Here is a 20814-nt window from a genome sequence, read left to right on the forward strand (position 1 = left end):
TCGGCTATTTTGATTTGAATGTGGATTTTTAGAAAAAATATGTCTGTGAATTAATGCACACCAGTCATATGAAAATTAATGAATTTGCACAAAACTTTGTCAACCAGTGGCAAGCCGTACATCTTAAAGGCCCCCCGGCAAAGAAAGAAATGGGGCCCCTACCACCAGCAGTGATGTCATGTACGAAAAGTTATTGTGCACCTGCTGCAAGTATACTACTGAGTCCGTCTTTCCCATTTACATAACTGATTTATCAGTCATGAATGTGGTGAATTATCATTGCATTGATGCATTTCATATAGGCTAATGGCCAACACGTTTCAGTTCAAACACTGTCCTACATAAGACTCGCTAACTGTTTAAAAAAAAAAACTATACAAGCAACATTCATGTCTTTCAGTAGACTATATGAGAGTAAAAAAAAAAAAACCCTAGGAGAAAAACAAATTAAAGGAATACCTATATTTGCTACATTTTGAGAAAAATTTACTTTCTATACATTTACCAACCTTTGGAATTAACTTATTTATTCTTTTATTAACTGACAAGCAAAAACTCTACTGAATCCTTTGCGCTCTCAGAGCATTTTGGTGCGCAATGTCAATGTTGCGAGTGCGGGTAATCCTAATATTTAGAGCTAAACTGGGAAGTCTTCTTTCTTTTAACATTGTGCACCAGAGAAATGTCTTGCTCACTTTCAATTTCGCAAACGAACAATTAATAGCATGAAAAAATATCTGGTGACAAGTCATCAGTGAACCACTAAAGCGTTTGCCATTGAAACAGGTCATTGTCAGTGAAGAGCAGCAGCGCACCAGGGCACAAAACCACATAAATATATTTCACTTAAATCATTAACAGATTAACGAAACGAAAGAAAAAAAATTGTGCTGAGTTTCTATTCATTGTGACGCGATCTAAAGTTCACACAAAGGAATATGAGTTGGAAAGCCGTTCTCTATTTTGCAAAAGTTTACAGTTTTCTTTTCTTTTCATTCTTTCTTTCTTTATTATTATTATCATTATTATTATTTTGCCATGGCTTTACAGTGATGAATGATGTCTTGCTCACAATATAACATCTAAACATCTATTAATTCTCAAAAAAATAACCTCTAGAAAAAAAAAAAAATAAACACACTGGCGCCTCATATTCACAAACATCAAATTAAATATCCCTTGACTTCGCAGCCTGTTCATTGTCAAAACAAAACACATACAAAGAAACATATAAAAGTTACAATGCTCAATTGAAATAGTCCGTTTTTGCATTCAGCGTGACCAGAGCATCACTGTGCTGTTATAGCCTTTGTGAAGGATGATGATTTAAGTGAAAGTGACGTGACATACAGTCAAGTGACCCATACTCAGAATTCGTGCTCTGCATTTAACCCATCCAAAGTGCACACACACAGCAGTGAACACACACACACCGTGAACACACACCTGGAGCACTGGGCAGCCATTTATGCTGCGGTGCCCGAGGAGCAGTTGGGGGTTCAGTGTCTTGCTCAAGGGCACCTCAGTCGTAGTATTGCCAGCCCGAGACCCAAACCCAAAACCTTAGGGTTATGAGTCAAACTCTCTAACCATTAGGCAAGCTAAGTGTAAAATGTAATAAATATTATTTTAGCATCCAAATATGTTGCGAATATGGAAACATTTGGATTTGTGCTGAACGAGAGGTAGGCTTACCATATAGCTAATGGTAGCTAATAAACTACCAACATTGCCTTTCAGTTGTGAAGCTGTTTTCTTTAATGAACTCACAAGATCATAACATGGTGTCAGAAGTGGGATGCAACATCCGCCTAGAAATGTCCAGCTTAAAAGGAAGATGTAATGATAATAGTAATTGGAACCCGGTATGGTTTTAGTGATATATGTCTGCGCATGTGCAGTATGGGGTAGTTGCCCCGAGAGTGTGCGTGGTGGCAGCACGTCACAGTTGTAACAACTTATAAACTACCAACGTTGCCTTTCAATTGTGAAGCTGTTTTCTTTAATGAACTCACAAGATCATAACAGGCTTCAGTTTCCCTTTAAATTAATTTGTTTTTGGCTTGACGTTTATATAGCCTTAACACTGTTAAATACACAGAATTTGTTGTGGAGGAAAGGGAATAAAATAGCCTGTGTTTATAATGTTTGTAAACATTTTGATTTTCCGGTATTTTAACCTACATTATTTCTGAATTTAATAATAAAATGCAACATATATATCTTTCCTATCAAAACACAGTTTTATACAAGTAGCGTTTTTTATCCATGCAGCAAACATTTTAAATATCTTATAAAAATGCTTTAATGACTTTAAAGCTTTGACCGGTGTGTTTTTTTTTTTTTCTTCGTTTAAAACATCTGGCCAAAATCTAGAAAAGATTATGCTGGCTATGACTAAGCGCAATTTAGGCAAAGACTCTCTTCGTGTTTTTTGACGCTATGACGTTATGACGCTAACCATTTTTTTCTACTCAAACCGGTTTCAGAACAGTAATAATACAGAGAAACGCATGAACAGAAACTGGTAAAATACTAATTCTGCTCGGAGTGAACTGATTTTTTTCTCTCTCTCTCATTTATAAGCCCTGCTTAAAGCATATCCACCCACATACATGAAAAAAAAAAAAATCAATATCAAAAACAAATTTTCTTCCTCGTTTTACTAAATTGTGTGCACGATATTACTATCTTGGCCAGAATTTAGTTTAATCAGTAATTTTTATATATATATATTTAAAGTGCATTATCCAAACTCTTAAAAACTTTTAATATATGACGAACAAGTCATTCTGAGGAAACATGCTTAGTTTCAGGAATTTATAATGTTCTAAAGGCTAACAGAAAATTAAAAAAACTATCAGACATCTGATCTTACTCTACCTTTATATGTGTGTCTGTGTGTGTGTGTGTGTGGGGGGGGGTCTATTCAAACTCTTGATGGTATAAGGTTTATTCATTTATATCTGTGTGGTTTTGCCTGCATTACAGCATAAAAAATCTCTTAGGTCTTATCCTTTTCTGTCAGTTTTAAGGATAAAAAAAGTCATAGAAGCAGTTAATTTTTAGGGCAATGACAACATAGTTTTAAAAAATAAAGGTTAATAATTATGTTAATAATAATATGTTATATGTTAATAATTACCACATAAAAGATCTAAAGATATATACATGTGGACTTATAAATTTTTGTGCTGCAAATAATAATTTGACACTCATTTTATACTGACCTATGACATCCTGTGACATGACATTCATCTGAATTTACATTATCAACTAAGATTCATTAATGTTTTGTAAAGTATTACAAAAGTTTTGTATATTGTTCTCTTTGTGTGTGTGTGTGTGTGCGAGAGAGAGAGAGAGAGAGAGAGAGTCTATTTTTCACTCTTGGTTTAAAAGTCTCTTCATTTATATCTGTGATTTTGTCTGTAATACTAAGCTGTAATGCAGGCAAAATTATTTCACTAATGCTTATAATAAGATAGATAATTAAAATTGTTTAAAAAATGCTTATAGGCAATTAAATATTTTGGTAACACTTTAAAATAAGGTCTCATTTGTTAACATTAGTTAATGCATTAACTAACATGAACTAATAATGAACTATATTTGTAAATTTTTTGTATATATTTGTTGATGTTAGATAATTTAAATTTTCATCTTGGTTCATGGTACATTAACTAATGTTTACAGATACAACTCTATTAACGTATTAGTAATATTGAACTAATTATTAGCCATGAATGGTATTTAGAAATTGTTCATGTTAATTAATATAGTTAATGTTAACAAATGAAACTATTGTTAGGGTTTACAAAGTTTTATATATTTTTCTCTGTGTGTGTGTGTTTCGCAATCTTAAAGTTATACGGTAACCCTTTCATTGCTGTATCCCTTAAAACCAGACTGCCTGAGGGTTACCGTAAATGCTTGTGCCTGCTGTGCACAGTTTTCTTGATACTACCGGGTTGTCTTAAGCACTGATGGCTTGGGCCCGCCATCGCTGCTTGCAGCTATATTTTTAATTGTAATTAACATGTAATTAAGTGTCTAAAACAACACATTTAGTTCAAATTAAGTACTGTATATTATTATAGAGTACAATATTGCTGTACTCTTTTTATAAGTATGCTAAAGTGTACTTCTTTTGTACAAAGGATTTTGGGCTGATTTCATAAAAATTTCTGTATTTTTTGCAAAAAGCGCTTAAATGCTACTAATACAGGCATTACAAAAACTGGCTTCAGAAACATAAGCCAGTGTGTGACCTACAGTCCATAGCAATTTATTTTGTCATTCAGACTAAAGCCGGTCACATTGCTTTACTGTGTATAATGAACTAATCGGACACATTCAATTCATAGCCCTAAAATACACAATGTGTCCAACCACAGGTTTGTCCATATGATAATATCTGTAATGCACGGCTGCATTGATGCGATCCTAACTTTGAGATAGTAAACAAAGACGTTTGTTCTTTCAATCATGGGCAGATATGGTGTCATGCTCTTACCCTGCAGAGCAATCGAACACTGAGATGACTTCTGTCAAATCCAGCACATCACAGGCCGCAGACTCGTTCTCCTGCGAGAATAAGAAACGCTCCTCATCCAGCTTTCCATGGAGCTCCTCTACACATGTGGAGAAAGAAAACTCACAAATGAAATAGCAGCATCGTCATTATAAAAGAAATAGCTTGATAAAATAGATGTTGATGAGGGATCTCAGTAGTGCATCTTACCTATCTGCTCCTCTGAATGTCTTGTTTGCTCAAAGTCAGGTGCCTCTTTAAAAAAAAGAGTGAATTTAATTAAAAAACATCCTCAATACATAGAAAAACCTGAGAATAATACACTTATATTCAGTAATGAACAAAATAATCAGTTGCACTAAAACAATGCATAGGTCATCCTTGTAAAAAAATAAGTAGACTTTAGTATACTCTTAAAAAAACAGTACTTATGAAAATAATATATATTGAAAAGAATTTACTCAAGTTCCAACTGAATGCAATGTTTTCACACGTTATTTAAATTTTTTTGACTCATTTAAGCCGAACTTGAATACTGTATGTAATAGATATATAATTTAATAATTACATCTGTTGTCATGGAAATATGATTAAAGTAAACTAAAATATACTTTAATGGCATTTCTGTTAAAATTTGTATGCCATGTATTTAAATCTATTTTCTAATTACACACTTGTAACGATGAAGCTACAATTTAGTACATTTAAAAATATTTGCTTTAAATGTAATATTTAATAAATAATAACTTTTATACTTTGCATGTGCTTTAGTATGTTAGTCAACACATCAAAATAACTATACTTAATAATAAGTGTACAAAATTCATTTAGATTTAAATAGTAAAACGTTTAATGCAAAACGTAAGTGGCCTTTTATTTCATTAATATTATATTATTTTTACATGTTTTTTTTATTTACTTAAGTACACTACAAGCACACATTCAGTACAATTAACCACACTTCTTTTTCACAAGGGCACACTTCAAGATGAAAGAAAAAAAACATATATTTTAAATAAAGAGAAAGACATTTATTCTGAAGATCACTGAGAAGTTTTGTGTTGACATTTTTGTTTTTTTTTAAGAAATGTCAGAATTGGCACCCTTAGAGATTCATATGAAATATACTTAAGTATATTGAAATGTATATATAACAAAGTTATTTTTTTTTCAATTATTTGAATTTTATGAAAGGTAAAATATTAAATCTTGAATTCCACAGCCTGTTTTGCTCACTTTTATCAAGGGTATGTAGATAGTGTACTTAATTGTCATGAAAATAATGTCACAATGCAAATGATCTGAATGGGTTTAAAAATAGATTTAAAAAGACCTGGCATTTAAATGTGCCATTAAAAAATGTTAGGAGGCAAATAAGCACACTAGGAACTGAATTTGTCCCAATCAGGACTCAACTAACCCACAAACTCATTATGTCGGAGTAGCTCGGTCTGCAGGACTTGTCCAGCGTTCTCGGCCTCGCTGATGGCGGAGTGGAGCTCAGGATCTGTGGCGCTGCATGAAACTCTCGCTCCAGAGCACAGCAGAGATAACGTCTCCTCCACATTAGCACCACAAACCACCTCACGCAGCCTCTGAGGAGCACCACAGAACACAGTGCACTGATCAGGATCCGTCTGAAACTAATAACATGTGACCCTGCACCACAAAACCAGACTTAAGGGACAATTTTTTGAAATTGAGATTTATACATCATGAATAAATAATCTTTCCATTGATGTATGGTTTGTTAGGAGGACAATATTTGTCTGAGATACAACTATTTGAAAATCTGGAATCTGAGGGTGCAAAAAAATCTAAATATTGAGAAAATCATCTTTAAAGTTGTCCAAATGAATTCTAAGTGATGCATGTTACTAATCAAAAATTAAGTTTTGATATATTTACTGTAGGATATTTACAAAATATCTTCATGGAACATGATCTTTACTTAATATCCTAATGATTTTTGGCATAAAAGAAAAATGGATAATTTTGACCCATACAATGTATTGTTGTCTATTGCTACAAATATACCCCAGAGACTTAAGACTGGATTTGTCATCCAGGGTCACAAATGGTAGGGTGTTTTGTTCACACTGACCTGGTCAAGCAGTTTCTGGTTTGCAGCGAGCGGGTGAGCTTTGCGGTAAAGTCCTTTGCGGTATTTGGCGAGGATAAACTCCAGCCTCTGATCTGGAGAGACGTCAGGGCCGATCTGCTCCGTCGGAGGGATGCTGTGACCCCAAACACTGCTGGCAGCTTTATTACCATACAGCACAAACAACTGAAAACATAAGACATGTGCTTCTGTTGTTAAGTCACATTTAGTATTCAAAGCAGTTTCACGGCAAGAAACCAGAAAAGTACAGTATTAACTGCATTAACTGTATACAATTTCAGCTGTAAAGCAGCTCTAGAGTGACATTACTCTGCTCAGTTTAGTTCAGTGACAGTGTGAATGTGGCAAAGTTCATTGGTTATGAAGCAAACTCAGATCAAGGATAAAGCAGAAGACTACATTGTCATTATTCAGCTTGAGTTCAGTTAAATAACAGTGCAAAGTTCATCAAATGAATGAAACAAATAACAGACAACAGTGTCACAATAGTGTAATTAAGAAAAAGGTGACCATGGCAAGGCTAGTGGTAAAAAGACTATTGAACTGTTTTTTAGATGACATTTATTGACATTTTTTAGATGTTATTGTTGATCTATGATACCATATCATAATGCTAAACAGCTAAAACTATATATATATATATACATTTCTTAACTTAAAATAAATGTTAACTGAAATAAAACAAACTTATTTTATATGAGCTAGTTTTCAAAGTTTAATTTAGTTTGACTTAATGTATTAAAAATGACTAAATCTACAGCTGAATTATAATTGAACAAAAACACAAAATGAATAAATTAAGTGACAAAAACACAACAAAATTACTTTAAAATGAACATTAAATATAAAAAATGAAATCTTAAACTGTAAACTAGTAGTATCTCAATGATACTAAAATAACACTGTTTTGGTAACAAGATTTTATGATTTTATTAAATTTTTTTAGCCATGTTTTTTCTGATTTTAAAAAACAAAGTTAGAGTAATGGTAGAGTATGCAACTGAAGTATAATTCACAGACATTACTGTACATATACAACTCGTTTTCTTGTCAAAAACATTATTTAATGTCATTAAAGTAAAAGGTCACACTTTGTATAAACCTCAAAGGAGCTGCCAAAGCTACTGAAATTATGATCTCTCTTTTTTTTAAGTTGTTCAGACTTATAAAGTAAAAAGTAAGCTATTTCCAACACTTGTTGAAATCACAACTTTTCAGAGCACTGTAAAATTAGTAGAAAATAAAACTGGTAATATAATATCATAAAAACTGTTTGTGGCATGACAGAACTCACCTGAATTAAAGGCTCCGTCCAAACCTTATTATCTAGTTTGAGACCTCGCACTTTGGACCTGTTACTGCCCATGGATCGATGTGCGCCTGCGCAGGCCTCACAGATGACCACCAGCAGGTTCACCGATGCCCACTCCGGGTTGGCCGCGCCACAGTCGGCGCACACTTTATTACAGGGACTCAACCAGAGACGAAGCGCCACCTCGCTGTAGGACAGAGCGCTGCGGATCACTTCATTCAGACTCTCCAACCACGCAGCCGTCTCCTTAGCAGAGTCTGCAGAGAAACTGAACAAACCCATCGGGTTACTTCACCACCAACAGAAAACAAAGAACAGAAATGTGCTTGCAAACAGGGAGAAAAGAAGACACTCACTTGAAGGTCCTGTATGGAGTAATGAGACTGAAGCTGTGACGGCCCGTCGCCTTCACAGACGCTATATTCATAGACACGCACATCATGCCAAGACCTACAGTGAAGTCCTGTTCATTCAAAAGTGAGTGAAAAACAAAGGCATTTTCAAAAATTAGGCAAGTCGACGGCTCCTTTAAAAGTCTTAAAGGCCATAAAAAGTATAAAATGGTACAAGAAAGTCTTAAGAGGTAAATTTGGGGACAGAAAGACAAGAATTGTGATATGGCTTAACGTAATGATTAAACTTCAAAAGGATTTCATTGAATAAAAATGAGCACTGCATGTTTTAAAGTCAGCTGCTGTGGTGCTTTGTGTAATGCTCTTAATGGGGAGACTGCTATATTTCTGCCATTCTGAAAGCGCCACCTGCTGGCAGAAAATAAAATAGTATTTTCAATAAGCCGGTCTGCTGGTTTTGTTCAGACCAATGTGAAAATCAACCCATGCTGTAAATGTGAACGGGTGGATCAACAAGAGAATAATGTATTATAAAAACTGAAACAATTAAGACAGTAAAGTATATAAATATGTTATTTAATTAATATAATAATTGATTAATAATAATTGTTTTAATTCATATAATAATTGATACTTTCGACTAAATTTTCTTTTTAAAAAAATGGTATAAAGGCTGAAATGTGAAGGTTATCATTTTATAAAAACTTTTTGTTTTTTGTGAAAACCTGTATCTAAACTAAATCATGCTTTTTATAGTCATTTTAATTTTATTTGTGCGAGTCTTAAAAAAGGTCTTAAAAAGTCTTAAAATTAAACTTAAATAATGTGCTGTTACCCTGGCCTGGCAAAAACCATCAATTCATGTTTTTAGGTAGGCCTATATAATTTTTCATGGACCTCAAGCAATTTTAGTTGAAGACCTGTGCATTAGAGGGTAAGAAAACCAGGACAAAAAATAATTTCTATATTATGTTTTTTGATAACATTATTAATTACTATTATTCATTATCCATTTGTAAGTGGCTTTGGATAAAAGCATCTGCTAAATGACTAAATGTAATGTAAACATTATAAGCAGATCTCAGAACATATTTTTACAAAATGCTGTTCATGACCCCTTTAAAGTTCATTCAGTTTATTAAAGGTCAATATTTCATCAGTTTATTATACGGAGTAATATGTAATGAGGTTATTCTAGTAAGGAATAACCAACTGTGTTCCTAACAACTCTGATCATCTCTGATCTCTTTAATTTTTCTTGAAAGGTTGAGGTTAGTAAGCAGTTTTGCACACCTCTTTGCTGCTGTAAATCCAAAGGGAGTATCCACGGATAGCAGTGTACACCTTTTTCCGTGGGTCTTTCATGATCAGCGGTCCGTGTTGTTTGGGTGCACTGATCGGTTCTCTTCCTCGAGTGGCGTAGAGAGACATCAACCAGCGCTCCCGCACAGCTACGACACAACATTCACAGCACAGAGCTCAAAGTGATGATTTGATGCTTCAAACAAACCAAACATTAACTCTCAGCCTTAAAGGTGCTGTATGTCATTTTCTGACTGTACTAAAGCATAAAAATACAATAATATGGTCTGTGAAGTGATTGGTCTGTGCAAGAAGTTCACAAACAAATCATTTGTTTTGTTTTCTGTGTGCTCTACCATTCGTTGTAGTCTTGACCCCGCCCTTCTTGTTACCTGATTATTGGTTAATTTACCCCACATGTCCTCTCTTGTTACCCCCCTCATTTCCTTCACTATTTATTCTCCCTGTGTCCTCTGTCCTGTGCTGGTTCGTTTTGTTTTTTGGCTTGTAACTGGTCTATTCTGTGGCTCTTCTGCCCTTTTCCCCAGTTGTGTTTTGTCCTACCTTGGCCTTTGTTGTCTGGGCTTGTTTTTGTATTGCCTTTTATTTTTTGTCTGAGATCTTTTGAGCATCCCTGGCTGCCCTGCGTTTGGGTTTTGTCCGAATATGCTGACAGAGGCTCTGGATTACAGGTATTAATGTTCAGTTTCTTGCACAGACTGATCATTTCGCTTCATAAGACCTCAATATATCATCAGGAGCCACGGGTATTCATTTTGTGTTGCCTGATATGCTTTTTTCGACTCTCATGAGTTTATCCACTGACTTGCATTTTATGAATCATCAAGGACCAGAGTTTTATTAACCCTTTAAGTGCCACCCCCCATTTTTAAATATAGATGTGAAAGTGCACTATTCAAACTTAAATTGTTATAATTCATGGACTCTTTGGAATACAGACCTAAGGTTGGACTCTTTAAGACAATCTGCAGATTATTGCAGAAGTGGAATCATTTCAAGATATTAAAGTATCAAAAAGTTTAAATTTACTGTTAAGAAAATGCACTGTACTATTTTTTTATTTTATATAAAATCTTTATTTTTTAAAATATTTTTGAATCCAAAATTGCTATAAAATGAAAGCCTTATGTCTACATAAGTTATGTTCCAAATTTGAAGTTGATATATTAAAAAAATGAGCTTCCTGAGAGATTTTATTTAGGGAGTTATACCACAAACAGCCACCGGGTGCCATCAAAACTCCATTGGATTTTTTTAAATGCTTTTTTCTGTCACAAATGTCTAAATATCTCTGTCAATATTACTTCTATAACCACCAAATATGGAATCTTTAGACTCTAAAAGATTCTAAAAGACCATAATACATTTTGGAATATGACACCGGACTCCACCCACTAAGGGGAAGGAGACTGCCAAAAGATATTAAAGTACCATTTCCATGGTAACGCAATGTCCGATTTCAAAATTGTTTCCACAGTATGAATTTTGAGGTTTTAAGTTTTCAAATGATATGTAAGTTATGAGTATTACTAAAATATGTGACAGAGAGAAAAGGCAATGAAAAAAAAAGCACCAACAGGCCAACTTGGATGGCCTAAGGGTGAGTAAATTAACTTTTTGAAGAACTATTCCTTTAAGAAATGAGTTTCCAGTTTCCTACCCTCACTGTGAGCCATGAATTCAAAGTGCTTCTTCTGTAAATGGATGGAGAAGCGTCCTTGATCCTGCTCACGTATGTTGGTGATGCTTGTTGCGTGAAACATATATTCTGTGAACTTGTCCTGGAGCACATTGAAAATGTGGTTATAAATAGATAATGACAATATAATTAATTTGTATAAAAAGTCATGCCATTATGAAACCACTCACTGTGCGCTTTTTCCACATTGACATGACATGTCCATCAAGACTGGCCCACAGAACATTGTGCCTACAAAACAAATACAAATTTAACACAAATACAGACTGTTCCTTTTTTGTTTGCACTCTGTACTGTTTGTTCCCTTCAGATTTATAATTGGTCTCCTAAAGGCCCTTTCACACCAAATGTTGTTGTGCACAAATTATAAAGGAAATTCCTATAGAACTAGTCAAACCAGAGACGTACACTGAAGAAGCTATTTTCTGTGTGTCTGTACAGCATTGAAGACTTACTTCACATTTTAGCAAGGGCTCAAAATGTCTAATTTACAACAACACTATTTGATCTATAGGAATAACCCATGATTAGCATAAATATTCCTAAAGCATTGCCACTTTTGCCTTGTGTGAGATATACAGTGTGTCCCCATCAATGTTTCTGTACATTTTTACACTTTAAAACAATCATTCTTTCAATACAGTTTTACATTTACACCTTACATTTACGGATACACCTTATCTTTGCATATGAGTACTTATGCAAATAATAAACTTTAAAAAATATACTGTTATAAGAGCAAATTGAACTCAAGGTTTTGAAACACTTAATTGCATGTTTCTTGCAATTTAAATGAACCTTTTCATATTATACAGTAGTTTACATTTATATTAAATACATTTAGTTGAAATTTTTTTTTTTAAACGTTAAGATTTAAGTTCATCTTTATATGTATTTTCAATATTACTTCTACTTATGTGCAAACTGGCTGTAATGTTTTCAAACACTTAACTGCATGTTGTTGAAGAAAAAAATGTATTCTAGTTTACGTTCACAGGGCCCTCCATAAGTATTGGGACAGTAATGACGAAATTGCTTTGTGTAGGCTGCAAATATGATTAAAAGATGAATGAGAATTGCAGAATGTCACATTTAGCTGCTTAAACACATGTTTTACCAAATAAAAAGAACCGCACTTTTAGAGTTCATCGCACTATTTGATGTGAGCATCAGTATTGGTTTGAGTTTCTGCCTTTAGTCTCCTCTTCAGCTGAAAGAGGCAACTGTTCCAATACTTCTGCTCACATCAGAGAGGGAGATGAAACTCTAAAAGTGCTGATCTTCTTATCTGCTAAAACATATTTGTGTTGAATCACCCAATAATAAAATGTGACATTCTATAGCTTTGTCTCATTCATCTTTTAATCATATTTACAGATTTATTGACTGCAAACAGAGCAATTTTGTCTTTACTGTCCCAATACTTATGAAGGGCACTGTATCTATAAATTAGTTGACCTTAAGAGTGCTTAATTGGGGCTTAAGTGCATCTGTTGACGCAATTATGAAAGTAACCATATTTCGAAGAGAATACATGTAAAGTGTACTGCTGCATTGCATTTATGGTAAACTAAAACTTCTTTTTTTCTTTAAATGTAGTATAAAATAAACTTCAGTTAACCTGTAATCAACTTTGTCAACACATCAAAATAAGTGTACTTTAAATCATTGCAAGTAAGTTGTTTTATACATGATTTAAAATGTTCTTTAAATGAAAACCTTTCATTTTACATTCGTACATAGTGCACATTTTAAAAATGCAGTGATTTCAGCAAACATATCGTGCTGTTAGGTTTGCATTTCATTGTTGTTTTCACATCATGTTTGGTGTGAAAGGGCACATTATTTTGTTTATATTTTATGTAAAGATGCTTGTTATTGCAGTATTCATGATATTTCCTGAAATGTATTATTTAATTTTAGCAGTTTTAAGGAATTAAGGAAGTTAATTTTTCTTTAATGTTTTTATGTGATTTCAGGGATTGTATAGTGTTAGTTACTTGCGTCCCCTCCATACGTCGAGCCAGCTGGATTGTGCCACCGCACACTCACTGTGAGACGCTTCGGCTTTCTGGCGCGGGCCTGATAACGTCTGCTTCTTCCTGCTCACGCGAATAGTTGCAGCCCTGCAGACCAAGAATTTAAGAGATTTTAAGATTGACTTAATTGGCACTTTTTGTTACAGGTCATCAGTCCACGCAAGATGTAGAGGAGTTTGTTCTTCATCAGATTACATCAGAACTGTAGCATTGCATCAGTGTCTGAGCAATGGATGCTCTGCAGTGAATGGGTGCCGTCAGAATGCCGTCACAATACTCCACACCTCTCCAGTCCATCAGTCCATAGACGTAAACAACTTATTTAGTGTAAATGGCGCTTGATCTGTGCAGATTTCTCTCCTGATTCAGACCAGAACACTTTTTCACTGGAGGAAGCTTTATGGATTATGGATTCGAATTTTAGTTAAAAACATCATGGTGGATTTGTTTCAGCTTTTGTCTTCTCGAGATGTTAACTGATGGACTGGAGTGTTGTGGATTATTGTGATGTTTTTATCAGCTCTCATTCTGACGGCACCCATTCACTGCAGAGCATCCATTGCTGAAACGGTGATGCAATGCTACATTTCTCCAAATCTGATGAAGATGAAGAAACACTCGCCTACATCTTGGATGACCTGAGGATGAGCACAAATTTAAATTTTTAGATAAATATTCTTTTATTGTCTTTTAGTCTAATCTAAAAATCTTAATGGTAGGCAAAATGTAATTTCTCACTTGATTTAGGGGTAAAATACGACCTTGGCACATGACATTTAAATCAGAGACATGATCACTTTCTGAGGTGTAATCATATTGTACCTTGGTTTATTGAATCTGTCAGGTTTGTTCTGAACATCCTGTGATTTGGGAACTTGATGGATCCCTCCATTGGGGCAAATTTCTGTCCGGCCCTCCGTCACCTGATCTGTTAAACTACAAGGAAGAATATAAACACAGTAGTAACCAAAGCCTAACAGGTTTTGTCAAGAAACATGCAAAATGAAATCAGTTAGAAGATGCACTACCTGTCATTGTCTGAATCGTGGTGATCATTCCTGAGCAAGTCTGGAATCACCGGGCAATCATCAGAAGACACCGCTTCAGCAGCTCTTGCTGCATCTGGAGATGAACTGGTACTAATGGGGATCGAATCTGGCCATGGACGAGTTTCACTGCAGCTGGCTTTAACATGTGGAGGATCAGGGGGTGCAGAGATGGAACGCAGCTGTCTAGATGAATCATCCACACTCACTTCATGTTTGATATCGGTTTCTACACAGCAAAAAAAAAAAAAACAAAACTCATACACCTCAATAACACATTGACGGCCAAACTATAATTAACCAAACTTTGTCATCGCACGAAAACAACAGACACCCAAACTATTGAAAGAAGAAAATTCAGAAAATTGTCATCAAACATTAATGTTATTCCAAAGCCAAAAGGTGAAATGCTGCAGAATTTTCACCCAGCTTTTTCTTTTTTCTGTCACGCTCCAAATTGAAAACTATTAAAGGAAGCATAGGTGATTTGGTTAAATCTGTTTATGCTGGTTAAAAGTCTCTTCACATCCCGATAACAATCGTTAGATTAAGTGGTCTGACTGCATTTATATTTATATCGTCTGTGGAATGCGTGGGGCTATAAAATGTTCATCCAATCATATCTCTCGGTCCGAGGGCTCTGATTGGCTGTCCAAACCCGCCTGTCAGCATATGTATTTGCATACCTCCGCGCACCGTTCACACAGACATGATACGTAATCATAATCTGCACATTCATTACGCTATTGCAGAGCGAGCGAGAATGGAAGGCATTATTATTGTAATATTATGCATTTTGTACTGTAATGTTTTCTCAGCAGTGAATGAGACGTGAGGTGATCTGACAGAGTTGATGCTGTCTCTCGTGGTGTTGCTCTGCTCTGTCTGTGTTTTGGAGGAGGCGTGGCTTTGGAGACTGATTTGCAGGGAGGGTGGGATCTTATGTTTCAAAGCTAGCTTGCTATTGCAAGCCTCTCTGAAATCACCTACCCTACCTTTAATATAATAACATGAATCGTGCTCTATATTCAATGTCTTTTCAAGTCAATACAACAGCTTTGTGTGATGAACAGTCACTGATTATCTCATCATTACTTTCAAAGACATGCAAGAACTGATGATAAATATTGACTTAATAATGAACATTGACTTTCATTTCCTTCCACAAAGCTACTGTATGGGTTGAGTCATATTGACAACTTTTACACATTTCAAAAGAGTTTTATATATTTGTTGTATATATTTAATGTATAAGCACCTGGTCAACTACACTGCATGCCAATAAGAAGTGTGCTTAATTGTATTGAATGTGTGTTTTTGTGTATTTCAAATCTTTAAAGTATATATATATATATACTTAAAAGTATTTGCATATCATTAAATATTAATGAATAACACTTAAGTGTATATAAAAAGTGCACTTTGTTATAATGTCAGATTAGAAGTTAAACAAGTACAGTTTAATAATTACATTTTAATAATAATCTTTGGTCATGCTGTAAAGAAGTACACTTATTTTGATGTTGACTAACATTTCAAAGCACATGCAAAGTACTTGATTATAATTTCAATCCTAGTGTGCTGTGATATTACACTTAAAGTTATAGTAAAGTATAAATAAAATAAATATCTTTACATAAATAAATATATATATAAACACACACAAAAATATATATAAAAAAAAACAAAAACACTAAAATTTAAAACAAATATATATCAAACAACAACTGTGTACTTGTATTTAAATACATGCCATACAGGTTTCTATAGAAATTACAAAATACAGTTCAGTTTATGATAAATGCTTGACCGTACATTCGTCAGCACACTTTAAACATATTACAAATAGAAGTCATTATGAAATTACATATAAAGATGTACTTCAGTACTTAAAGTATGCTACTTGTTTTTTTTTGTTTGTTTTTTTTTTTAAGGTAAAATTTAATTTTTTTTATTTGTGGCTGAATTAGCTCACTATAAAGATTTATCTTACGCCAGTAGACGGCAAGAGACGTGAATAAAAATACTTTTGTCCAAATTTAAGTTTAAAAATGTAACATGGACATTTCAGAAAGCTAAAAACCCTCCAATTTGAAACTGAAATTACACTGAGCATTTTTATTCATTTTAAGTGCTCCACAAATCTGAATTCTATTTGAGAGTGGCAGAGGTCTTATTTTAACTCGATATAAATGCCTTCTGCCTTATGTTTTAAGATGACAATAACCCTAAGCACATCATACAGTGACTAAAGAACAAGATGAATGTCCTTGACTGGACTGTCAGGCTTAAATTCTATCAAGAATCAAATAGTGTGTTGTTAAATATAGTCAAATATTCCAAGATTTTGGTGGGCACTTAAGGATGTAAGTGATTCCTTTTACTTATCTTAATAACAAACTAGTTAACTAATACACAGCCATAAAAAGCCACTTCCATATTTTGTCCTGTTAAATTTATTCTCGTTAATTCTATTCTAATCTAACTTATACCTGCAACTTGGCATTGTGTATTACAAATACTGTTAGCCCTTATGGTATATTGAAATGTCTCTTATTTGGATAAACGTGTCTGCTAAATGAATGAATGTAAATATGGTATTTTATGGCTTTACATTTGAATTAATTTCCAGAATTGTTCATTTATTTTTCCACTTGGATATTGTGGTTCACATGTGTATGAGTAGACAAAAAAAGTGAATATTTTGAAAGAGGTGGTGACATTCTAAACAAACTTTACACATTATTACATTTCCAATATAAAACAGAAATAATACTTTTGTATTCTGGGTCAACAAGGAGGATGACAGACACGTGGATAAATATATTACTGATATTATTGTAAAGGAAACATAACAAAAAGTACCTTCAGATTTCGTCTGTGTGCCAGCTGTAACATCTGGACAAGGCAACGGGCCATTTCTGTAAGATATACGAGTACAGTAAGTGTATTGGGAGGGAAAAAATTCATATTCATTCATATTAGATGTGATCAAGTAACCAACTCCTGTAAGAGAATCCAAATCCTTTGTTCCTTTAAATGTCTTTCTTTCTTTGTTGTATTAAAGAAGGCGTCTTGTTTTGTGACCAGCTGAACAGCGTGAGCTCACCTTTCACTAGATGACGGCTGACCTACACCTACTCCACGTGAATACCTCAATCGAGGCTTCGGCACAGGTATGATATCAGGGGGGTCAGACACAGACATCTGCAGCAAATAAGTATAATGCATGAGACGGTTATGTGACTAACCTCAAGAATGTAAAAATCAAGACAAACAAGAATTCCGCTGCCTTTGAATTGCATAGAAACATGACATATTTAGCTGAAAATCGTTTCCACTCGTCAACACAACAGCGTTACTCTTTGGCAGCAGTTTCAATGAGATGAGGGACTATATATATATATATATATATATATATATATATATATATATATATAGTAATGCACTGTTTTTCAGTTATTTCACAGAGTGCTTGAAGGTGCATATTCCTCCGTGATGTTTCTGTGCTAATCTCCACGCATGTCATGCCATGCATTTGTCCCAATGCTCTACAACAGAGAAACTAACACTTGTTCAATGTAAGGATGGATTAATGGCAAATACAGCATAACATAACATTTAACATTTGAACTGACATTTTGTTTAATTTATTCAATCTCAAGCAAGTCTTCTGACAAACTCCAGTTAGGGTAGATAATTATTCTCCTGTTTGTTTGTTTTTTTACCCCATTATTTTATGCAATTTTACTTAAGCGTATCTCTAAATGTCCTCCACTGTTTGGCATTTCATATTTGGTGATTATAAGAGGCAAATATTTTTTTGACTATTCTTGGTTATATATTATGTATTCCAAGTTCAATGTAAAAATCTGCTAATGTTTAATGTGATGTAATTAACTGTAAATCCTTTTAGAACCACTGTATTACACAACAATAGGGGAAATTGAAGATTAAATATAGCAGCAAGCGACAAATACGTGGGAACAAATCATCCATTCAGTCTTTAAAGGGATAGTTCACCCAAAAATGAAAATTTTTAATGTTTATCTGCTTACTCCCAGAGCATCCAAGATGTACTGTATAGGTGACTGTTTTTTAGTAGAACACAAACAAAGATTTTTCTCTATCTACAATCTCAGTTAGGTGTGTCAATGGTCCACTTGAGAAATAGGTGGCGGTAATGCACTTATAAGTCTGCAAACTGCCTTAAAGCAAGAAGATGCCTCAGGCGCCTCAATGTTCAGACATTGCGTGAATCAGAGGTAAAGAAATTATATAATACTGTTCAGTTTCTTGCACAGACCAATCATTTTATGTCTTTACACATCAATGTATCGCCACGAGCCGCAGGGTTTAATTTGGTTTTGTTTGTGTACGTTTTTTTTTAGTTTTATTGTATGTTTAAGCCGTGATTCCCATCCACTTACATTATATGACTCACAGACTGCAACGGTTTGAGCTAAAAAACTCAGTTTGTGCTCTACTGAAGAAACAAAGTAACCTACATCTTGGATGCCCTGGGGGTAAGCAGATAAACATCAAATTTTCATTTTTTAGGGTGAACTATCCCTTTAAGTTCATACTGTAAGTTTATAATTTTATAGTGAAACGGGTTGTCTCTGTTATAGCGCCCCCTTTCGTTTCAACGACATACAGACTTCCTCGTAGCCTACATGGGATCTCTAGAACATGAATTTAGGAATCTGAGGATATAAACACTTGTTTATGCGACACATTATTTATACAATAACCAAAAAACATTTTATTAGCGCCACCAATACTTCATTTGTGCTCCTATTACTACTCCTAATATTAATACTACTACAGTACCACAAACATCAGTTCAAATACAATAATGAGTCCTAATAATCTTTAAAAAATATATATATAAAAAAAACGATAGAGTTTCTATAATAGGCTACTGAAGATGAGTTGCTCTTAAACTAGCTAATGTTACTGCTGTTTGTATAAACGCGTGTTTTCATACAGTGTATGAAAAGCAGTCATAAAATTAAAATATCTACTAATATAAATGGCACATCTATATGTGAGACTACTTACCTTGGTGACGTTCTTCTGGAAGAATGAAGACGTAAGGCTGCGTACTGTATGTTGTGCCGCGAGTTGTACCGGTTTCTCCACTCGCACGCGCTCATGGGTTGGGTTAAAGTCAGGTGAACTTTAAACCTACTAGTCATGAACTCAAGGAATAACACATGACGTGATATCCTGGCGGTAAAATGAAAGCTGAACAGATAGTAAGGGCATTTAAAGAGTCCTTGAAGACAATGTGCTTTGACTTTTAGTCCAGTCGCTCTAAAATCCTATGCACTTGCTCTTTATAACTAATATAGTCTATTTTTTTATTTTATCTTTTTTTTAAACTTGCTCACAATTGATACTTGTTGCAAATTACAGTTATTTTGAAATCTAAAATGTATCCAAAAGCTGTAAATTCATGTCTAGGCGAATCAGTGGTGTTGTTACAATTTATCAAATCATTGTTTTATCATCTCCCATCTCTCTTTTTTTTCCATAGCTGTGTCTCTCTCACACACAGATAAGGATTTAACTTTATTTACAGAAAAACAACAATCAACATAATTTCCTTTCCATCTCATACACTCTTAAAGTCTCTCACAAACTGTCCCAAATGTACGTTTTATATGGTTCCAGTAAAAGGAAACCAGTGTTTTGAAAGTAGTGTTGCCATTTTAATTACTAGCTGTTTTGATGTGTAAAATGATGATTTTCTACTGCTTGATGTGAAGATGCACTTCAAAATGAAGTGTTTTGAGCATTTGAGTTCACAGTAAACACTTTGGTGGTGAGTTTAACGCTTATGTGGAGTTTCTTGACTCTCTCTGAAATCTTTTAATGACTATTAGTTTATCATATTTTGATAAGCACCCTCTCAGGCTTAAATGAAGTAAAGGTGCACGTGCATGCAGCCTGTATCAGTCGATTGCGTATTAGTGTTACTTTAAAATCCAGTCAATATTTAAATGAGTTCTGAAGTGATTTAAGGCTCTGAATGTTTCATAAGTTATACAATACAGAATGATTTACCATAATAATTTAATATAATGCATTGGGTATCATGAACTAACAATAAACCATATTTTTAAATAATTCAATTCTACATTTACTAATACATTTTGAACATATATTAAACTGTACTAACACATTAACTAGTATTTTCTCATTTGCTAAGACCCGCTTAATGAAACTGTGCTCCACTCGATCTTCATCATCACGTTCTAAGCACAGCAGAACTCTTCTCTTGCAAATGCATTAACACTTTTCATTTGTTTCACACATTTTTCACACCCTTTGTTATAAACAGTCACCACCGATCTCCTTGAAAGACCCGAAACTCTATT

The 20814-nt window shown here is 34.1% G+C and overlaps 1 protein-coding gene across 3 annotated transcripts in view; it reads right to left on the reverse strand.

Moving 5' to 3' along the window:
* LOC109079458 (arf-GAP with Rho-GAP domain, ANK repeat and PH domain-containing protein 3-like) overlaps positions 1-19650 on the reverse strand; it is a 27935-nt gene extending 8285 nt beyond the window's left edge. The window contains exons 1-15 of one of the 3 annotated variants that reach the window (XM_042748511.1): positions 19493-19650; positions 17538-17635; positions 17294-17349; positions 14411-14657; positions 14205-14318; positions 13344-13469; positions 11514-11574; positions 11305-11425; positions 9615-9772; positions 8325-8431; positions 7951-8236; positions 6639-6821; positions 5955-6129; positions 4745-4789; positions 4517-4634 (exon numbers count right to left, since the gene is read on the reverse strand). In XM_042748511.1, coding sequence (XP_042604445.1) covers positions 4517-4634; positions 4745-4789; positions 5955-6129; positions 6639-6821; positions 7951-8236; positions 8325-8431; positions 9615-9772; positions 11305-11425; positions 11514-11574; positions 13344-13469; positions 14205-14318; positions 14411-14657; positions 17294-17349; positions 17538-17635 — 1895 coding nt within the window. In that variant the 5' untranslated portion in view covers positions 19493-19650. Of the gene's footprint in view, positions 1-4516; positions 4635-4744; positions 4790-5954; positions 6130-6638; positions 6822-7950; positions 8237-8324; positions 8432-9614; positions 9773-11304; positions 11426-11513; positions 11575-13343; positions 13470-14204; positions 14319-14410; positions 14661-17293; positions 17350-17537; positions 17636-19492 lie in introns of all 3 variants that reach the window. The other 2 variants (XM_019094608.2, XM_042748510.1) reach the window with 2 other exon arrangements.
* Positions 19651-20814: the final 1164 nt, after the last annotated feature.

Source organism: Cyprinus carpio, chromosome B21 (genome assembly GCF_018340385.1).
Source record: "Cyprinus carpio isolate SPL01 chromosome B21, ASM1834038v1, whole genome shotgun sequence".
Taxonomy (NCBI): domain Eukaryota; kingdom Metazoa; phylum Chordata; class Actinopteri; order Cypriniformes; family Cyprinidae; genus Cyprinus; species Cyprinus carpio.